We start from the raw sequence: 19,151 nt of genomic DNA on the forward strand, positions 1-19,151 counted from the left end.
CACTGCTTGACTGTCCTCATGGGGGGAAAAAGTTTTTCCTTGTATCCAATCCAAACCTCTCTTGTTTCAACTCATACCTGTTGTTTCTTGTCCTCCCATCATGCACCACTGTGAAGATCTTGACTCCCTCTTAATAACTTTCTTGTAGGTATCAGAAGGCTGCTATTAGGTCTCCCTGAAGCCTTTTCTCCAGGCTGAACAAGCCCAGTTCCTTCAGCCTTTCCTCATTGGACATGTGCTCCAGCTCCCTGACTGTCTTGGTGGCCATCTGCTGAACTCACTCCAATTGATCAATGTCTTTCTTTTATTGGGTGGGGCCAAAACTGGATGCAGTATTCTAGATGTGGTCTAACGAGTACTGAGCAGAGGGGGATAATCACTTCCTCTGTTCTATTAGTTATGCTCCTGTTAATACAACCCAGGATACTGTTGGCCTCCATTGTTGCCAGGGCACACTGCTGGCTCATGTTCAGCTTGCTGTCCACTAAGACTCCCAGGGCCTTTTCTGCAGAGCTGCTCCCCAGCCTGTATTGTTGCAAGGGGCTATTCCTTCCCAGGTGCAGGACTCAGCATTTGTCCTTGCTGAATTTCATAAGGTTCCTGTTGGCCCATTTCTCCAGCCTGTCTAGGTCCCTCTGAATGGCAGCCTTGCCCTCAAGAGTATCGACAGGTCCCTCCAATTTGGTGTTATCCCCAAACTTGATGAGAGTGTGCTCCATTGACTCCTCCAGATCATTGATAAATATGTCTAACAGGACAGGTCCCAGAATAGACCCCTGTGGTACTGCACTCATCAGGGGCATGCAGGTAGAGTACGACCCATTAACCATGACCCTCTGAGCCCAATCATCCAACCAACTTTTTACCCATCTAGTTGTCTACCCATCTAGACTGTAATGTCCTAACTTGGATATAAGAATATTGTGGGAGACAGTGTTGAAAGCCGCTGCCTTAAGGTTGAGGTAAATGACATCCACTGTTCTCCCCTCATCCAGAAACCTAGTCATTTTATGATAGAAGGCAATCAGGTTGGTCAGGCATAACTTGCCCATAGTAAATCCATGCTGACTATTCCCAGTCACTATCACTTCCTTCATGTGCCCAGAAATAGCTTCCGAGAGGACTTGCTCCATGATTTTCCCAGGGACCGAAGTGAGGCTGGCTGGCCTGTGGTTACACAGGTTGACCTATTGGCCTTTCTTCAAGATGAGTGCAATGTTTGCATTTCTACAATCATAGGAGATCTCCCTTGATCTCCATGAGCTTCCAAAGATGATAGAGAGCAGCCTTACAAGGCCATCAGCCAGTCTTTTCAGCACCCTTGGATGCAGCTCCTCTGGTCCCGTGGACTTGTATGGGTTGAGTTCTCTCAAGTAATCCCCGATTCGACCCTCATCCACTGCTGGCTCTTCTCCTCCTCCTTGAATCCTGCCTCTAAGCACAGAGGCCTGGGAGACCTTGTTGGTAAAGCCCGAGGCAAAGGAGGCATTGAGTACCTCAGCCATATCTGTGTCCGCTGTCACTAAATCACCTGCCCCATTCAGCAATGGTCCCACATTTTCCTTGCTCAGCCTTTTACTATTAATGTAGCGGTAGAAGCCGCTCTTGTTGCCCTTGACATCCCTTGCCAGTCTCAACTCCACTTGAGCTTTGGCTTTCCTGACACCATCCCTACATGTCCAGGCAGTGCTTCTAAATTCCTCCTCTGTAGCCTGTCCCTTTATACCACCTTTTGTATACTGCCTTTTTACACTGGAGCTCTGCCATGAGTTCCCTGTGCTTTCAGCTCTATCTGCCCATAAAGCACACATGTGGGGCATTTGCCTTCTGCAGTTGTCACAGTGCTTTTCAGCTGCTCATCCTTGTTCTCTCCTTCTTCAGCACCCTACTGCAACGAGCTGATGAAGAACTTGGAATCCAGCCCACTTTCCCGAATTATTTGGAGGGCTCTGAAACCCTTGCTGATTGGGAAGATCTTGTACACTCCCAACGCACCAGCCATAAGGAATGTTATATTTGAGGTAATTGTATTCTTGTCCTCCTTTATGTAGTGCATGAGGTGTACTGCTTCATGGTATGTGCTGTGGCTGTACAGCTCACCTGCTCTGTGCTGAACTGAGCCCAAAAGTAAGCCCAGAAAGGATTGCCCAGAAAGCACAGAGTCCCACCTGTATATGTGTCCTACCCCACATATGCTTGCTGCTTGAAGGCCCAAAGAGAAACGGCCAGGCTGAACTACATTTCTGGACCTCACTGAAAGCTTTCTTGATGGTGCCTTTTTGATTTCCTTCAGTCTTGTAAACTCTCATGTAGGATACGGGGTGGGGAAGGACTTTGAGAAGCCTTCAGGTATCCTTCTCCTCCACTGCAGGCTGGTCAGCTGATCCTTAATTATTTCTGATAGTGGTTTGTCTAATATGCTCTCTTAATTTCCCCAAGCTCCTTCAGCAAATTCTTCTAGTGCATCGGGAGGGGCTGCCTGTGCCAGAATCATTCTCCATCTAGCTCTTAAATAGCCTTGAAAGGCAGTGTTCTGAGCAGGCCCTGGTCAGCCACGTGCTTCTGCTCCCTGCTGTGTTTTTCCTTCCATGTTCATGTGACTTCCCCCACCCCCTTTCTTGCAGCAGCTGTTGCTATTTGAACTGCATCCAGTACCTCTCTTGATAGGTCAATGCACCCCTTGGCCCAAAATGAGTCAGTGCCAACTTTTAGGAATAATCTTCCCCTGCTTCTTTGCCAACAGGTGAACAGGACGTTCCAGGAGCTGGGTGTGTTTCGTGACCTCAGAGGTATGTGGGAGGAGATAAGCCCAAAGATTTGGACATTTATGGAAAGCAGCCAGGAAATGGATCTGATTCGGGTCAGTATGCTGCTCTTGCCAGAGTCACCACCAGCACCTTTTGCAAGAAGTTACAAAATATTTATTTTAGGCAGTGCTTCAGCTCAGAGCTGGGTAGATAAATGCTATATGAACCCTTTTTTTGAGACACATTCTCATCGAACCATTCTTGCATTATGCTGGGCATTCCTCAATCACATAGCATCCTACTTACGAACAAGTTCAACTGCATATTTAACTGCTGTTTTTCATCTGCCTCAGTGAGGTAAATGTGCCGTTTCTTCCACACTTCTGCCCTAATTCTGTATAAATCTCTGGTTTATAGCATTTTGTAAACTTGGGAGCATTGGGGGTTGGTTAACATATTTAGTTGCCTGTGCTGTACCCTTCTCCATAACAGCACTTTCTAGAGCAGCTGCTTTCATGAGAGCAGCAAAAACAAGCCATCGTATGCCTAGGTCAGATCCTGGAAGGTGCCAGGTGCCCTCAGGTCCCATTGAGTACAGTAGGAATTGAACGCTTATCACCTTGGAGCTGAACCTAGACATCTGGCAGGAATTGGGTCTGAACCTTGTAAAAACCTCATTTGAAATTGCATGGTATATTTAATTTTGCAATGCCCATATACTCACAGGGGGAAGAGCAAACATCACCCTATGGCTGATCACTTCATAACACGCCATGAATACTAGACCATGAAGAAGGGACAAGGAGTCTGGTTCTGATCTGACACGCTTTCTGTCTGGCTCTCCAGAGCATTGTGCCAGATGTTAGACTAGCACTGCACTACTAGGGCATTATCTGCCAATTAAAAATGAGTGGCTTAGTTGACTGTTGCTTCCCCCAGGTGTAACACTGATGGGCAGGTCTCTCTGCATCTCTGTGCCAATTTCTTTAGAATCCCACTGATGTAAAACTGGAATAGCACAACAGAGAATCAAGGTGACAGTGCAGGGTAACTGTTGCTGCTTTCTCTGCAAGGCAGCTGGTTGAGTATCATAATGCAGCTGTTGTACAGAGGGGTTCTTCCCAAATATATTAAGTCTTGAGGTTCATTCCCTGTTTCCCTCACTGTAATGACATGCAGGATAGTCTCTGACCTGTCCTCCTGCACTTCCCCATGGACGTGACATGCTGTAGAGGACAGAGACATCGTTATCTCTCCTATGCCTATGATGGCTTGATGACAGTTATTTTTGCAGATGTTGGCATCAGGGAGGTTAGAATCAGGCCCAGCAATTGTAAATTGAACCATTAGCTGCAAAGTCCCGGCAGAAAACCAAGGTTTAGATATTGGTTTGCAAACAGGTGTTGTTTGAGAAGTGAATGTTGCTGCATTTTTAAAAGAGGACCAGGAGCTTCTGGGCTTGTATTTTATGTTTGTTGTTAACCTCGCTGGTTCTGGGTAGGTACTTTGATCTTCCCAAGGGTCCAGGCTCTTCCTCCATATTAATAACTGCTGTGGTAGCATGAGCTGGAGGACACCAGTCCCTTTGTTGTTACCAGTTGCATTTCAAGAGGTGTGCAGGTATGCCTGGGCAGCTCCTAGGGCAGCATCCTGTTCAATTTAGAGATGGAACATGGATTACTTGGAATAGGATAAAACATGTAGCTGCCTGCTTAGGGCTGCCTGTGTGTGTGTGTGTTGGGGGGAGGGGTGTTAGTCCTTTGCCATTTGTAAGACACTGAGGCTGTCAGGTGGCTGGATCTCACTTCCCAGCTTCCTGAGTCATAGCATGCATTTGGCACATTCCTTCCTGCTAAAGGAAATGCTTTTCTCACTTATCTCTGGCATTTCCAGCTTGACACTAATGCACCTGCTAACTTCAAGGACAAGATGTGTCCCTCTGAGTTAACTTGCTTTAATGTCACTGCTGAATGTGATGAGGCTGAGTCCCTTCCCTGCAGGGGTGGTGCCCTTCCTGCAAGGGAGGGTGGGCTGAGCCAAGCTTAGGGAGACTGAATATGAAGAGAGTACAGCATGACCTATCCCTTTTCATTCCAATTTCCTTTTTCTGTGTTCTCCTTTGTCAGCTTGTCCTGTTCTGTCCTGTTTTCCCAATTTGCAATACTATTTTTGTAACCTCATGACCCTTTACTTTCTGGTTTGTTGGTAACAGCTGTGCACAGGGACGCTCTTTGCCTCTCTTCAGTGTTTCATTCCTTGTTCCAACAGAGATTTCATTTCCTGTTTTGATTGGTTAGGGTTTTTACCATTTCCTTTCTCTTGCTGTTTTTTTTCCTTCAGTTTAGCTGCATCCTTTACTGTTAATGCTCCCTTCCTCCCTGTAACCCTTATTGTCTGCCCTGCGGGTCTGGGTTCCACTTTAGTGCCAGGTTCTCCTACTTGGACTGTAACTCTGTTGTGCAGAGTGTTGCACGTATGCATAGTGGGCGACAGTTCATGCTCAAAAAGCTAGCAGTTAAACCAGAAGAAAAAAGCACTGTCCCAGATGGGGGGACATCATGACTTGCCCATGGCTGTACAGGGCTGTCTCAGCCAGCTGTTCCTGCTTTGCTGCCTGAATCAATAGAAACAAATGTGAGGAAGCCACCCAGCCCTTGATGTTGATATTTCTGTTTAGCACCTTGGGAATTGAATTCCTAGCTATGCCTGAGCCTCTCCCCATCTCAGATGGGAGCAGAGGTTTGTTTGGAAGGAGTCAGTAGAGCTTAGCAACTGCTGATTGATCAACTGAATACATTTCTTCCTCTCTTCTGTGCTTTGCCTTTCCAGCTCTGTTTGTGTGGAGTGGGGAAGGGATGGGGTGGGGGTTGTTCTGCTCTGCAACTCTCTGCCTGCCTGAGGAGCTCTGAACAAAGCTGCCACCTGTTGTAGCGTTGGGAGTTGCTTGCTATATTTTCCCAGGGCACAGGACTGTGCGTGGCCTTCTCCAAGGAGAGGGCAGCAAAAGAGGTGGCAGGACATGAAGATAGCAAGTCAGCCTGCAAAGCACACCCAGTAGATTAACTAGACCAGGGCTGAACGTTATTTGTAATGGAACAATATACAGAGGCACCAGGAGCTGTTAGGACCCTGGCATGCTAAGATTCTCGCTACGACAGAGTGCCTGTCCTTTGAGAACATACCCTCTGTTATCCACTTGAGTTGTATGAGCACTACAGGAAACAGCAGCGCAGGGAGACAGTGATTTGCCCAAGGCCACTCAGCAGTTGTTGGCAGACAACAGAAACAAGATGTCTTGACTCTCCGGCCAAGATCTGGCCTGTGAATCCTAGCTGGCTCTTGGAGCAGACTAGCCTTTGGTGCAAGTATTTGACCTGTGCTGGAAGTTAACATTTCCAGAGAGCAATTGCTCATTCTCACCTGAAATAGGTGCATCCTGCTGTCACCTTGTGGGTTGCTGGTTGTGGTTCCTTGGGTGTCTGCTTGAAGGGAGCTCTGGTCTGATGATGCCATCCCTGTACCTTTTTAAAAGGCATTTCCCATGGTAATTTGCATTTTCATGCTGAGGGGGGTGTTCCAACATTAACTCTCAAAATAACTATCTCCCCTTTGGAAAAATACCTGCAGACACTGCTGAAAAGCAAAGGTCTCCAGGACCTGAGCTTGCCTACTTCAAACTGGACAGTGGAGGATGTTGCCCGTTTCCTGTCAAAGCACCTGGAGGAGTTTAAGACAGCAAATGGCTCAGTGTATACCTGGGTGGATGCCTTCAATGAGACAGACTGGGCTATTCAGACCATCTCCCGCTTCATGGAGGTGAGATCACGCTAGTGGGGGCAAGGAGGCTGGGTGAGGATGACAGTTTGGACTCTGCATGTGTAGTGAGGTTGCTCCTAGGAAGAAGACTTTTAAGTGGGGGCCTGATTTATGCTCCTCAGTCCCTATTCAGTAAATGACCAGGCTTTAGTGGGGCTGAGTGCTTGGTATTTTGGAAAATACCATTTATTTAGGTGTCCAAATATAGATGTGGGAACCTAACTTTAGGTCTTGTCCTTGAAGCTCTCACCCTGACCATTGTGTGCTGTTTCCCACCCTATCATTATGGGTGATGAAAGTGGCTGCTTTCTTCAGCAATATAACAACTCACATGTCTGCATAGGGTTTTTGCTGGGGACTGCAGGTGAAGCTAGGAGCTGCTTTAAACTTAGGGGGACATAGCAAATAATGAAGTTTTTTCTGACTGTTTCTCAGTTGTCTCATCAGATGAGTACAAACAGGGGCAGGCCTTAGCCTGTCAGGGGTCTGGTTCAAAGCCTTTGGGAGTCTCTCCATTGACTTCTAGGAGCTTTGGATCAGACCTTGTATTTGCAACAGGGAAAGTAGGGCTCCATCTATGGAAATTGATGCTTGGGTGGGGTCCTATAGGTACCACTGCAATGCTACCTAACCTCTCATCCAGAAAACATCTTTGCTGGGGTCTCTCTCAGTGCCACCTGTTTGACTGGCAGGTGACCATCAAGCGGGGAAAATCAGCCAAATTTTCTAGCAACTTTTTGGGCTACCATGAGCCACTGCAAAATAATTCAGCAGTGTAGTCTTTTCTCAGGTGTAGCATTAGCACTGTAGAGTTCTTTTTTTCTCCCTCACCAACTTAAACCATAGCACATTCTAGTTTGGTAACCTGTCCCATAAACCCACAGCCTGCCTGTAGTATAACCAGACCCCTCTGGGCTTCCAAATCTGTCCCTATTTAGTGTGTCAATCTGGACAAACTGGAGCCTGTGGCCACAGAAGTACAGCTTATAAACAAGTCCTTGGAGCTGCTGGGTGAAAGGAGATTCTGGGCTGGCATCATTTTCACTGAAATCACTCCAAACAGCATAGACCTCCCTCATCACATCAAATACAAAATACGCATGGACATAGATAATGTGGAAAGGACCAACAAGATCAAGGATGGGTGAGTCCTGACTGGCTGCCTTTGTAGCAGTCTCTAATGAGGGGCTGAGCTGGCTAAGGATTTCTAATTAAAGGTCTTGTTTCCTCGGCTCAGGTACTGGGACCCCGGTCCCCGGGCTGACCCCTTTGAGGACATGCGCTATGTTTGGGGAGGCTTTGCTTACCTGCAGGACATGGTGGAACAGGCGATCATCAGGGTGCAGACAGGCACAGAGAAGACAACAGGGGTTTATGTGCAGCAGATGCCCTACCCATGTTATGTGGATGACATGTATGTATTCAGGCTGTTTCAGAAGTTCTTGGGAGCATGGTCAGGGAGGGAAGCATGGGCTTCTGTCACTCCTCAGAGATGGTTTAGTGTGTCCCTAATAATCAGTACAGGGGCAGATCTCCTTAGCTTCCCTAATCCCTGGGGTTAGTGCTCCAGCACATAGCACTAAGATTTAGGGATATGTAATGGCTTGTAGGTGGAGTCCTTCCCAGGAGAGTTCTGTGCAGAACTTACACATACAGGGTGGAAGGATAACAGCATTGTGTTCCTGAGATGGTCCTGTTATCCCCAAACCTGATATGGGTAAGGGTAGCACTGGGGAAAAAAGCAGGGACCTATGCATGGGAGAGTGGAAAGAGGACAGTTAAGAGCAGTCCCCAGGTAAGGCAGTCCTTTGCATCTTCTGTTTCCTTGAGCTGGAACTGCAACTCCAGGGCAGGCTCCCATTCAGGGCTGGTGATATATTCTAGACCTGTCAGTGAGCATCATGTCATGGTGAGGCACTAACCCTGTGTGGTTCTCTGCACATGGGCTGCTTTGCATAATGGAGCCTCCACCCTCTCTAGGCTCTGCTAGCCCATGTATTGTGCCTGCAGTTGCACTGACATTTTTCACTCCCTGGTTCCTTCCCTTCTCGCTATCAGATTTCTGCGTGTCATGAGCCACTCAATGCCCCTCTTCATGACTCTGGCCTGGATCTACTCAGTGGCTGTGATAATCAAGGACATTGTGTATGAGAAGGAAGCCCGGCTGAAGGAAACGATGAGGATTATGGGATTAGACAATGGCATCCTATGGCTGAGCTGGTTCATTAGCAGCCTCATCCCTCTCCTGATGAGCGCAGCCCTGCTGGTGCTGATCCTCAGGGTGAGGTCACTGATGCTGTTTCTCTTGTCCTCCCTTCCCTGACAGCAGAAGCCAGAGCCTTGCTGCCTGGTAGCCCACTAACCACTGGTTTGTATTGACATACTGGGGAGGAGGTAGTGGGTGTGGGTTGGGCAGTAGCCCTTTGGGAATAGGTTTTTAGGACCAAAACAAGGCTGAGTGGTTAAAAATAGCAGGAGGGGCTATAATAGATCCATTCAATGCTCTTCAAAATCTGCCTCTGGTACTGCCCCAGTCCTATCCACTTCTGGGAAGGCTACTATAACATGCAAATTGCAGCAAGCCTGCCCTCTCCTGGGCTGCAGATCTGCAGACAGCCTGCATTGGGGCTATCTCAAAGAGTCATTTCAAAGTCCAATGCAAATCTTGTTCTCTTACCAGATGGGGAAACTGCTGCCTTACAGTGATCCTAGCGTGGTGTTTGTTTTCCTCTCAATCTTTGCCGTTGTGACCATCCTCCAGTGCTTCCTCATCAGCACTGCATTCTCCAGGGCCAACCTGGCGGCTGCCTGCGGGGGCATTGTCTATTTCATGCTGTACCTACCTTATGCGCTGTGTGTTGCCTGGCAGGACCATGTCAGCTTCTCGCTCAAGATCTTCGCGGTGGGTCTTGAGGCCGTCCTGGACACTGGGTCTTGGTTAGGGCAGCACCTAGCAGCACTCTACTCCAACACTGATTGGGGGGGGGGGGGGGGGGCATGGTGGCAGCGATGGGAGAATGATTTTCCAGTGCAGGAGGCCATCAGGGCTGAGCTTAGTGAAGAAGCTGGTAGAACCTACTGAGTGGCTGTGAGGGATTTGTTGGCTTTGGCAGGAGTAATTCAGCCACATTAAGCTCTCTTGATCTCTGTATACTGCAGTGATGTTGTACCACTAGAGATGCAGGGCATTGTGGAGGAGAAGGTTTTGGTATAGTTGACAATGATCAACAGAGGCTGCAATTGGTGATGGGATTTCAGAACTAGAGTGCTGAGGTTGTATTTCCCTGCTGAAGTTGACAGTAGTTTTGCTCATTGGTTTCTGATGCAGCAGGATCTGCTATCCTTCTCTCTGAAGGAATCATTTGATTTCTTTCTTCTCTACAACATTTCTTACCTCTCACAGTAAAGAAGTTTTTCCTTATGTTCAGGAAGTTCTGTCTGAACACAAGGAAAAACTTCTTTACTGTGAGGGTAACAGAGCACTGGAACAGGTTGCCCAGAGAGGTTGTGGAGTCTTCATCCTTGGAGATATTCAAAAGCTGTCTGGACAGGGTCCTGGGCAGCCTGCTGTAGGTGACCCTGCTTGAGCAGGGGGGTTGACTAGGTGGTCTCCAGAGATCCCTTCCAACCTCAACCATTCTGTGATGCCTATCTGGAAAGGGTGGCTGCTGGTGACATCTTCCTTTGTGTACAAATCCACGGAGCAAGGGGAGGAATGAGGAAACAAACTGAATTCTAGGTGTTGGTCCAGCAGAGATATCAGGCCCTGCCTGCTTGCAAAGCACAGAACTAGGACTTTAAAATCTGCTGCTCCCTCTCTGCAAACCTGGACGTGCCCCCCCAGGGCCTTTGACTTTTCCTATGAGGTTCTAGGCCCTGTCCGTAGCCTTCCACAAGAGCTGAGCTGTTGGTGAGTAGTTGTGAAAAACTTAATGCATGTACATGTCTCCTGTTTGCAGAGCCTGCTGTCTCCAGTAGCCTTTGGCTTTGGCTGTGAGTACTTTGCACTGTTTGAGGAGCAGGGAGTTGGTGTTCAGTGGGACAACTTCTTTGAGAGGCCTCTGGAAGAAGATGGCTTCAGCATCACCACATCTGCCATCATGATGATGTTTGATACCTTCCTATATGGGGTCATGACCTGGTACATTGAGTCCATCTTCCCAGGTGAGGTTTGCTTATTGGGGGAGGGGGGGGGGGATGCAATGCCGTCACCTTTCTACATGGATACTCTGGCCCTATCCATTTGCCGAGATGCTAAATTGGGTCCGTTTTTAGGCAGAGCTGCAGAAAGGTCATGGAGGGAAACCACAGACCAGCAGCACTGTAAGGTTACTGCTGCTAATTGCTGACTGTTTCCCAGGGCAGAGACCATGGCTCATTGTAGTGACAGCTGAGCTAGCCCCAGAAGCTTTGCTGCATTTCAACTTCATTTGTTTATCTCTTGTTGAGAGGCCTTGCGGGGTTCTTGTCCCTCCTCTGAACTGCTATGCTTCTACAGACCCTGCTGAAGGAGGAGAGTTGAGGGCATCAGCACCTCATATGGGTGCTTAGGAACTCCCAGCACAGGACTCCTAACCCTGAGATTAAAGTAGGGTTTGAGACGGGAGAGTGCTCTTCCCCCCAAAGGCTGGCATTATCTTCGTCAAGACAGATTACCTGCTTAGTTCTGCCTAACCTAGACCCATAGCCAGCCTACTGAAGGTGGAATACTTCCCTTTCTGTCCTGAAGGCTGAGCTGAGAACAGTGACTACTGTAGCTGGGCTCATTTTCCTCTCCATTTAGGCCAATATGGCATTCCAAGACCCTGGTACTTCCCCTTCACAAAGTCATACTGGTTTGGTGAGGAATCACAGGACAGGCAGCACCCTCACCCTGACCAGAAGGGGCCTTCAGAAGGTAAGTGCTGGACATGGGGACCCCAAAACTTCACTGCAAAAAGGCTCTTCTCTCTTTGAAAGAAGAATTTAAGGGCAGCAAAACTAGCATGGTTAAGGTGAAATTTCTCATCCTTTGTTATCACAGTTTGAACCTGACTGTACAGCCCAAATAAACTTAGGGATACTTTGTCCATGTGAGGGCAGGAAGGGTGGGCAGGTGGGTACTCCAGCTTTGTGGAGTTTTGAATTCCTCCCATTTTTTGCTGAACTCAGTGATGTCTGAAGTCTGATCCCAATGCAATGAGAACCTCTCTTTTCACTCGATTGGCCTCCAAATGACTGCAGAGCTAAAGGGCAACTTTCATGGAAGGCTCTTGTCCCTGAGGAAGAAATTCAGGCAGTTTCTTTACAAGGGCCCATTTCACTGTGAATCTCCACAAACTGGGGGAATGTGATTTCTATTACATCTGCTACTTGGTTGAGTGGCACCGGTGAAACCCATTGTCTCACTTTCTGCTTTGCTCTTTTTTTCCTTCCAGTCTGCAAGGAGGAGGAGCCCACGCATCTGCGCCTTGGGGTTTCCATCCAGAACCTGGTCAAGGTTTATAGTGATGACAAGAAAGTTGCTGTAGATGGTCTCACACTGAACTTCTATGAAGGGCAGATCACCTCCTTTCTGGGACATAATGGAGCTGGGAAAACCACTGCCATGTAAGAACAACATATCGCTTTAAAATAGTGGGAGGAGTGGCTCTGAATCCTGCTGTCCTCATCAATACGATTGAGGTAGACAGATTTACAGCTAAAATGTGCAGAGCTGATGTAAATCAGGATGCTCCGTTGACTTCAGTGGAGCTGTGCTGATTTACTCTAGCTGTGCAGCTGGCTCAGAAGATATAGGGGACTGAAACACCCTGAATTGGAGGTAGCCCAGGTTCAGATCAAGGCTGTGCCTGAATGTATCTGCTGGCAGCATTTTTCAGTGATCCCATTTGTGACTCTGTTTTATCAACATAAGGAAATGAATGGGGACTGAAAGCACAGGAAGCTTTTACGAAGAGGGAAAGATTTCCCTCAAGCAGCGTCATGCAGATGTGCTTTCCCTCAAGCAGCGTCATGCAGATGTGCTTTGATCATCGTGTGTAAAGCCCATTGGAGATGGGTTTCATCCATTTGTGAGATGTTACTCCAGATTGTTTTCCTGATGTGGGAATTCCCCAGGGCTTCCACCCACTCTTCATTCATGCTGTTGTGTACAACAGTGTCCTGATCCAATATCGAGAGGGTTTCGTTACGATCCCAAGGACGAGATTAAGACGCTAAAACCGGTCAAATATCGTACAACCTTTTACCTTTATTTTCCACATGAAGTGGGGAGAAAAGGCGTGTGTGTGGGGGGGGGGGGGGAAGGCAAAGGGGAGGCGAAGGGAAAAAGGGAACAAGGGTAAGGGGAAAAGATAGAGAAAAGTTGGAAAAGGAGAGAGGAAGCTAGCTACCACCACTCCGAGGCCGATGATGTTCCGCTGACTCCGCTCGAATCACAGCTCAAGCTGGGGGGCCTCCGGCGAGGGACGAGGGGTGAGGGCCGAGAGAGGGAGTGAGAAAAAGGGTGGAAGTTTTCTCACCCCTCACGTGGTAGTTCAGACCAATAGTAATATTTGGGTCTGGGGTCTCCTGCTCCTTATTGGGTCTCATCACTGTCCCTAGGTAGGCCGTTTACTCTTGCCGTTTCTGCTGACAGGTGTGTCTCCATTCTTAGGTCCAGCCATTAGCTCTCAAGGTCCTGACAAAGAAGGTGATAACTCCAGCAATTAGCACTCTTTCAGCAGTGCACAGGAATGCAAATTGCTGGTAACGCCCTTATCATTCCCGCCTGCAGCAGCTCTGGGCCCTTTCTCACTGTACTAGGGAGTGCGGCCTAAGGCTTCAGCAAATTTAGCCACTCATGCCAAGCAGGTTTTATAGAAGTTCTCGTTCAGTGCAGGCTTGGTGTGTCCCGGGTGGTCGCAGGGAGACCATCTCGGGGGTCGCAGCAGCCCAGTGGTTGTGGCCTGCCTGCACCCCATGCACCAAGAAATGTTTAAGGCAAAAAATTCATTCATCAGTCCGCCACAAACAGTCACTTCCTAGAGGTGGAACTTGCTTATCTATTGTCTTTATCATTCAGGTCCATCTTGACTGGCTTGTTTCCTCCAACCTCAGGTACAGCCTTCATCTTGGGCAAAGATATCCGTTCTGAGCTTAGCACCATTAGGCAGAACCTTGGTGTCTGTCCACAGCACAATGTGCTGTTTGACTTGTGAGTAGCATTCATGAAACCTGGGGCTGGTGTTATCCAACAGACTTTTGGGTTCATTAGGAAATACTAGTGTACTTCCAATGAGGAAAGTGCTATTTTTAGCTGTGTATATGTTGTGAGACAGTAGGGTGGTGCCAAATGGCACAGGGACATTCTGTTTATTAGTAGACTCAAACGTGCCTATGAATTATTAACAAGATTCTACACTTCCATCTTCCTTCTCTTTTTAAAGAGATTTGTTCCAATAAACTTAACTAGGCCAAATGTTTTCAGTGCCTAGTGATTTGGGAAGTTTTGGGTACACTACTTGAAGCACCTTTAAAGGAGCATCGCTTATATCAGTGCTGAATAAGTCGCATTCTGAAATCAGGCCCATGCTGAGCACACCCAATCCCTAGTTATTTCCTGGAACCTTGGCCCTAGAAGATGTTTTCTTCTACAAACAAGCATGCTTCTTGTAATGCAAAGGATGAATCCCAGCATGATTATCTGAGCCCTGCTTTGGGTCTGCTCCTGTTCCCTAGGCTGACTGTGGAAGAGCACATCTGGTTCTATGCTCGTCTCAAAGGGCTGTCAGAAAAGAAGGTGAAAGAGGAAATGGAGCAGATGGCAATGGATGTTAGTTTGCCTCTCAAACTCAAAGCTAGAACAAGCAAACTCTCTGGTAGGTTCAGCTGCTTTTACATTTCTCAACTGCTCCCCAGGTCCTAGCCAGGGAGACCCTCTAAGAAGGGCTTGGCAGAGGCTTGCTTCAGTATTGAATACTGTAATGTAACTCTACTCACTGCTGATTCTGATTCCTCCCAAAGGAGGGGTATCTCCTGGGGACCTGCTCCTGCAGCTCAAGTTGTTAGAGACCTGTGCTCCAGATCCTTGGAGATGGTTAGGCCCCTGAGCTAGGGACTTGTGACTGCTGGTTTTAAGATGCTGTGTGATCCATTTACAAAATGGGTTGCATGATATGGTTTCCTGTAGCAGCAGGAGAACTGGACTCCACTGGGGGAAGAGTGTCCAGATGAATTATTCCCTGCCCCGCAGGTGATGGAAGCCTGCAGGACGTGACAATGGTAGCAGCACTCAGTCTTATAAGTGTGTGATTCTGCTTTCTCTTTGGAGAGCTCCATTCTCACCAGGCACTGTTCCCCTGCTCACTGCTCCAGCCTGAACATCTCTTCTGTTGCCTCTGTTAGGTGGCATGCAGAGGAAGCTCTCAGTAGCCTTGGCCTTTGTTGGTGGCTCCAAGGTTGTCATTCTGGATGAGCCCACAGCTGGGGTGGATCCTTATTCTCGCAGAGGGATATGGGAACTGCTGCTGAAGTATCGACAAGGTATCTGGTCTTTTTCCCTACTCTCAGTGAATGTCTCACTGAAAGCAAAAGGGAATCCAATCCCACTGAAGGCAAAAGGGAATCCAATCCATGATTTATGATTGAGGGACAGTGTGTTCCCAAGACAGCAATGTGTCTTTGCAAATCAGTTGGTGTCTGTGTTGAAAGCAGTAACAAAGTGTGAAGGGCAAGTATGTTCTGATCATTCATTCACCTGCCCTCCTTTCTCAGCCCACTTATGTCAGAGTGCTCAAGAACAGGCCATGTTCCTTCCCTGTGAGAAAAGGGGCTGGATTCTGACCCTCACCTGGATTGATGAGGGTAGCTGAGATCAAAAGTTCATCCTTGGTGTACAGGAGAGTCCCTCTTGTTCTGTGCAACTTCGCTTGTTGATGTGAAGTTAACCTACTTCAGTTGAGCATGACAAGGGCATGGGGAGAGAGGAGGAAATTCATCTGTGACAGAGGCCATACTGTTAACTTTGCCCAAAGGAGGCTGGACTGCTGGGATAAATCTCCCATCTAACATTATGGAAAGAGCTAGATGATCATGGCCTTCCTGGCTTAGGGACATAGGTACTTGTTGACTTACTAGCAGTGTGTCTTTGTCTGTTTCTAGGCCGCACGATCATTCTCTCCACGCATCACATGGATGAGGCAGACATTCTTGGGGATCGGATTGCCATTATTTCTCATGGCAAGCTGTGCTGTGTTGGTTCCTCTCTATTCCTGAAGAACCAGCTAGGAACAGGCTATTATTTGACCCTGGTCAAGAAGGATGTGGATTCCTCTCTGAGCTCCTACCGGAACAGCAGCAGCACAGTGTCTTATCTGAAAAAGGTACAGCTATCTGCTTATGTTCATTCTTCTCATGCCAAATTTTGGGCTTGTTGGGAAGCAGCAGCTAAGATTTAATATGGTAGAATTGGTTGAAGATAAATCCCTCATTCCTTCAGAAGAGTCATTACCTGCTTTTATAGGTTCGCATCTGGTTAAGCTGTTGCATAAGAAGTATACTTTCATTATAGTTTCTCTTAATGCCAGTGGTTACAAAGCTGACTGGAGACAGATGGAATATATTAAATACACCCTTTCCCTTTTGTAATGTGCATTTTTATTACTGTGATCTTTTGCTTGTATCTCAGCCCTTTGCAGTGGTATGCCACCTTTACCTTCTAACTCCTATGTGGAGTATCCAGCATGCTACATCATCTGGTTGGTATTGCAAAGACTATAGCATGTAGGTGGCTCCCTTCTCAGACAGCAGGAGCAATGATTGTCTTCTCTTTTGTGACCAGGATGACAGTGTCTCTCAGAGCAGCTCTGATGCTGGCCTTGGCAGTGACCATGAAAGCAACACCTTAATAGGTGAGAAATGGAAAATATGTGAAAGGTTCGATCCCAATGCTGACAATACTCCTTCTGTGACCTTGGGCAACTTCCTTAACCTTGTTGTGCCTATGTGGGTACAATCTTAGGCAGACTGTGAAGTTCACAGAGCTAGTATTTGTAAATCCATGAGTATTAGTAGTACAGGCTGGGGGCTGACCAGCTGGAGAGCAGCTTTGCAGAGAAGGACCTGGGGGTCCTGGTGGACAAGTTGAACATGGGCCAGCAACGTGCCCTTGTGGCAAAGAAGGCCAACAGTGTCTTGGGCTGTATTAGGAAGAGCGTTGCCAGCAGGTCGAGGAAGGTGATCCTTCCCCTCTACTCAGCCCTGGTGAGGCCACATCTGGAGTACTGTGTCCAGTTCTGGGCTCCCCAGTACAAGAGAGACATGGACATGCTGAAGCAAGTCCAGGAAAAGGCCACAAAGATGATTAAGGGACTGGAGCATCTCTCATTCGAGGAGAGGCTGAGAGAGCTGGGTCTGTTTAGTCTGGAGAAGAGAAGGCTCAGAGGGGAAACTTATCAATGGTTATAAATATCTGATGGGAGGGTATGAAGAAGACGAGGCCAGACTCTTCGCAGTGGTGCCCAGTGACAGGATGAGAGGCAAAGGGCACAAATTGGGGGGGAAGGAAATTCTGTCTGAACATAAGGAAAAACTTTTTTCCTGTGAGGGTAACAGAGCACTGGAACAGGTTGCCCAGAGAGGTTGTGGAGTCTCCAGCCTTGGAGATATTCAAAGCCCAACTGGACATGGTCCTGGGTAACCTGCTCTAGCTGACCCTGCTTGAGCAGGGGGCTTGGACTAGATGATCTCCAGAGGTCCCTTCCAACACCAACTTTTCTGTGGTTTTGTGATTAGAATATTTTTATTAATGAGCCATTTTGGGTTCATGTTGGCCTGGGATTCAATAGCTGTCAAAGGTGATGTATTTGCTAACCTCTTGGCACTAAGTAAAGTTTACTGGTGTGCTTTAAACCCATGACTTGAAGGACAGCTGATAACATTTGAAAGTTCTCTTAAATTCTGAAAATAAAAAAATGCCAGGGTGCGGTCCAAGCTTGTGCTGAGTGTAAATGGAAGCTAGTTTTTCCATGGAGGTGTGCTGGTTTCCAGAGGATGTCCCAATTTCCTTCCTCCCCTGCTGGCAAGGTTCCTCCAGACTCTGAGCTCCTTGTTCCACATGATGCACAGAGCAACAAGATGGGCATCATCTTGTCCTTTGGTTCTTCTAGATGTTTCTGCAATTTCTAACCTCATTATGAAACATGTTCCTGAGGCCAGGCTGGTGGAGGATATTGGCCATGAGTTAACCTACGTCTTGCCATACGAAGCTGCTAGAGAGGGAGCTTTTGTGGAGCTGTTCCATGAAATTGATGACCGCCTTTCTGATCTCAGCATTTCCAGCTATGGCATCTCCGAAACCACCCTGGAGGAAGTGAGTTGAGCTGAAGTTTATCTGGTGGCTTAGACGAGACAAAATGAATGATTGCAGAAACCAGAGCAAGACAGTATTGTGTCTTCTTCCTGTAAGCATCAGCCTGCTTATCTTGGAACAGGAAACTGTTCCAGTCCAAAGGGAATTCTCCTCTCCTGCCCAGTTTAACTGTGCTCCTGGAGAAGCACGCATTAAAAATGGAGATTTAGTATAGACAGATGCAGGTCCTTTGCAGTCAACTGAACTCCACCCATTTATATTGTGTGAGGCTTGGCCCCAAATCCTAATGACCGTAAAGTCTTTTGAAGTATTTTTAGGGATGCTTTATGCTGCATTTGACTGAAAAGATCCATTACTGGCTTTTTGTAGGACCCCTTTGGCCATATTCTCTGCTCAGGGACATTTTTAGGATTTTTCCTTTTGACTGTGTTCCACTTGTCAAGTCTCCTTTTGTTTTTTTCACAGAGGTCAAGCACTTTGTCTCCTGAGTATCTGGAATTGCACATGTTGTATTTCTTAATAGTGACCACAGAAACTCAACTGGTGTTGTCATCCTTTGTTTAGACTGCCTTCTGTAGTCTTCCCACAGCTGCCCAGGCCTTGCTGCTGTTACCTGCAATTTGAAAATTGGGCCTTTCTGGGTTAGGATAGCCCAGGGGCCAAACTTCATGAAGATTTGCATTCCAACACGATCAGCAGTGTCAGCACTGTTTAACTAGAAGCAAGGTGGAATTCCACAAGTTTAGTACTAAGTTTTCTCTGAGATGTAGGAAATCGTTTGTGTTTGAGACTTACTGAGGACTGATGTAGGAAAGGGGGAGATGATTGATACGTGGTTGCAACCTACACTATTGGAAGTGGGAGAGGAGCCACAAATTCTACACTGCCATCTCCCAGGGTACAAACCTTGTGTCCTCTTTTCCCATGCTACATCTGTCAATCTTTGTTTCTCTCTTGACATTGCCTGAAGCAGTCCCCACAATATTGCACCATTTCTGATTTTCACTGTCACATGGCATTGCCTTTCAGATCTTCCTCAAGGTGGCTGATGACAGTGGTGTGGATGCAGAAACCTCAGGTGAGCATAGTTGGTCTCCTATAGTGTCAAAGGGGACTTCAGGGAGAGTTTCCCTTCCATATGGGATTTGTGTTGATTAAGCATGTGGCTGACTGAGCCTAGAAGTTTCAGGAGTAAAATCTCAGTGCAGGAGTTGGGGAAGAAAGAGTATCATTTCAAATATCATATCATATTCCTG

At 47.5% G+C, this 19,151-nt stretch overlaps 1 protein-coding gene across 1 annotated transcript in view; it reads left to right on the top strand.

Moving 5' to 3' along the window:
• Nucleotides 1–19,151, top strand: part of LOC135324472 (phospholipid-transporting ATPase ABCA1-like) — an 86,918-nt gene that overhangs the window by 49,735 nt on the left and 18,032 nt on the right. Inside the window, exons 12-28 of the mRNA XM_064500966.1 lie at nt 1,882–2,021; nt 2,744–2,860; nt 6,375–6,563; nt 7,502–7,707; nt 7,801–7,977; nt 8,622–8,844; nt 9,244–9,465; nt 10,523–10,727; nt 11,347–11,460; nt 11,981–12,152; nt 13,609–13,740; nt 14,265–14,404; nt 14,931–15,068; nt 15,687–15,907; nt 16,366–16,435; nt 17,693–17,895; nt 18,925–18,973. Of these exons, the coding sequence (XP_064357036.1) occupies nt 1,882–2,021; nt 2,744–2,860; nt 6,375–6,563; nt 7,502–7,707; nt 7,801–7,977; nt 8,622–8,844; nt 9,244–9,465; nt 10,523–10,727; nt 11,347–11,460; nt 11,981–12,152; nt 13,609–13,740; nt 14,265–14,404; nt 14,931–15,068; nt 15,687–15,907; nt 16,366–16,435; nt 17,693–17,895; nt 18,925–18,973 (2,718 nt within the window). The remainder of the gene's footprint in view (nt 1–1,881; nt 2,022–2,743; nt 2,861–6,374; nt 6,564–7,501; nt 7,708–7,800; nt 7,978–8,621; nt 8,845–9,243; nt 9,466–10,522; nt 10,728–11,346; nt 11,461–11,980; nt 12,153–13,608; nt 13,741–14,264; nt 14,405–14,930; nt 15,069–15,686; nt 15,908–16,365; nt 16,436–17,692; nt 17,896–18,924; nt 18,974–19,151) is intronic.

This window comes from Dromaius novaehollandiae, chromosome W (assembly GCF_036370855.1).
Source record: "Dromaius novaehollandiae isolate bDroNov1 chromosome W, bDroNov1.hap1, whole genome shotgun sequence".
Lineage (NCBI taxonomy): Eukaryota > Metazoa > Chordata > Aves > Casuariiformes > Dromaiidae > Dromaius > Dromaius novaehollandiae.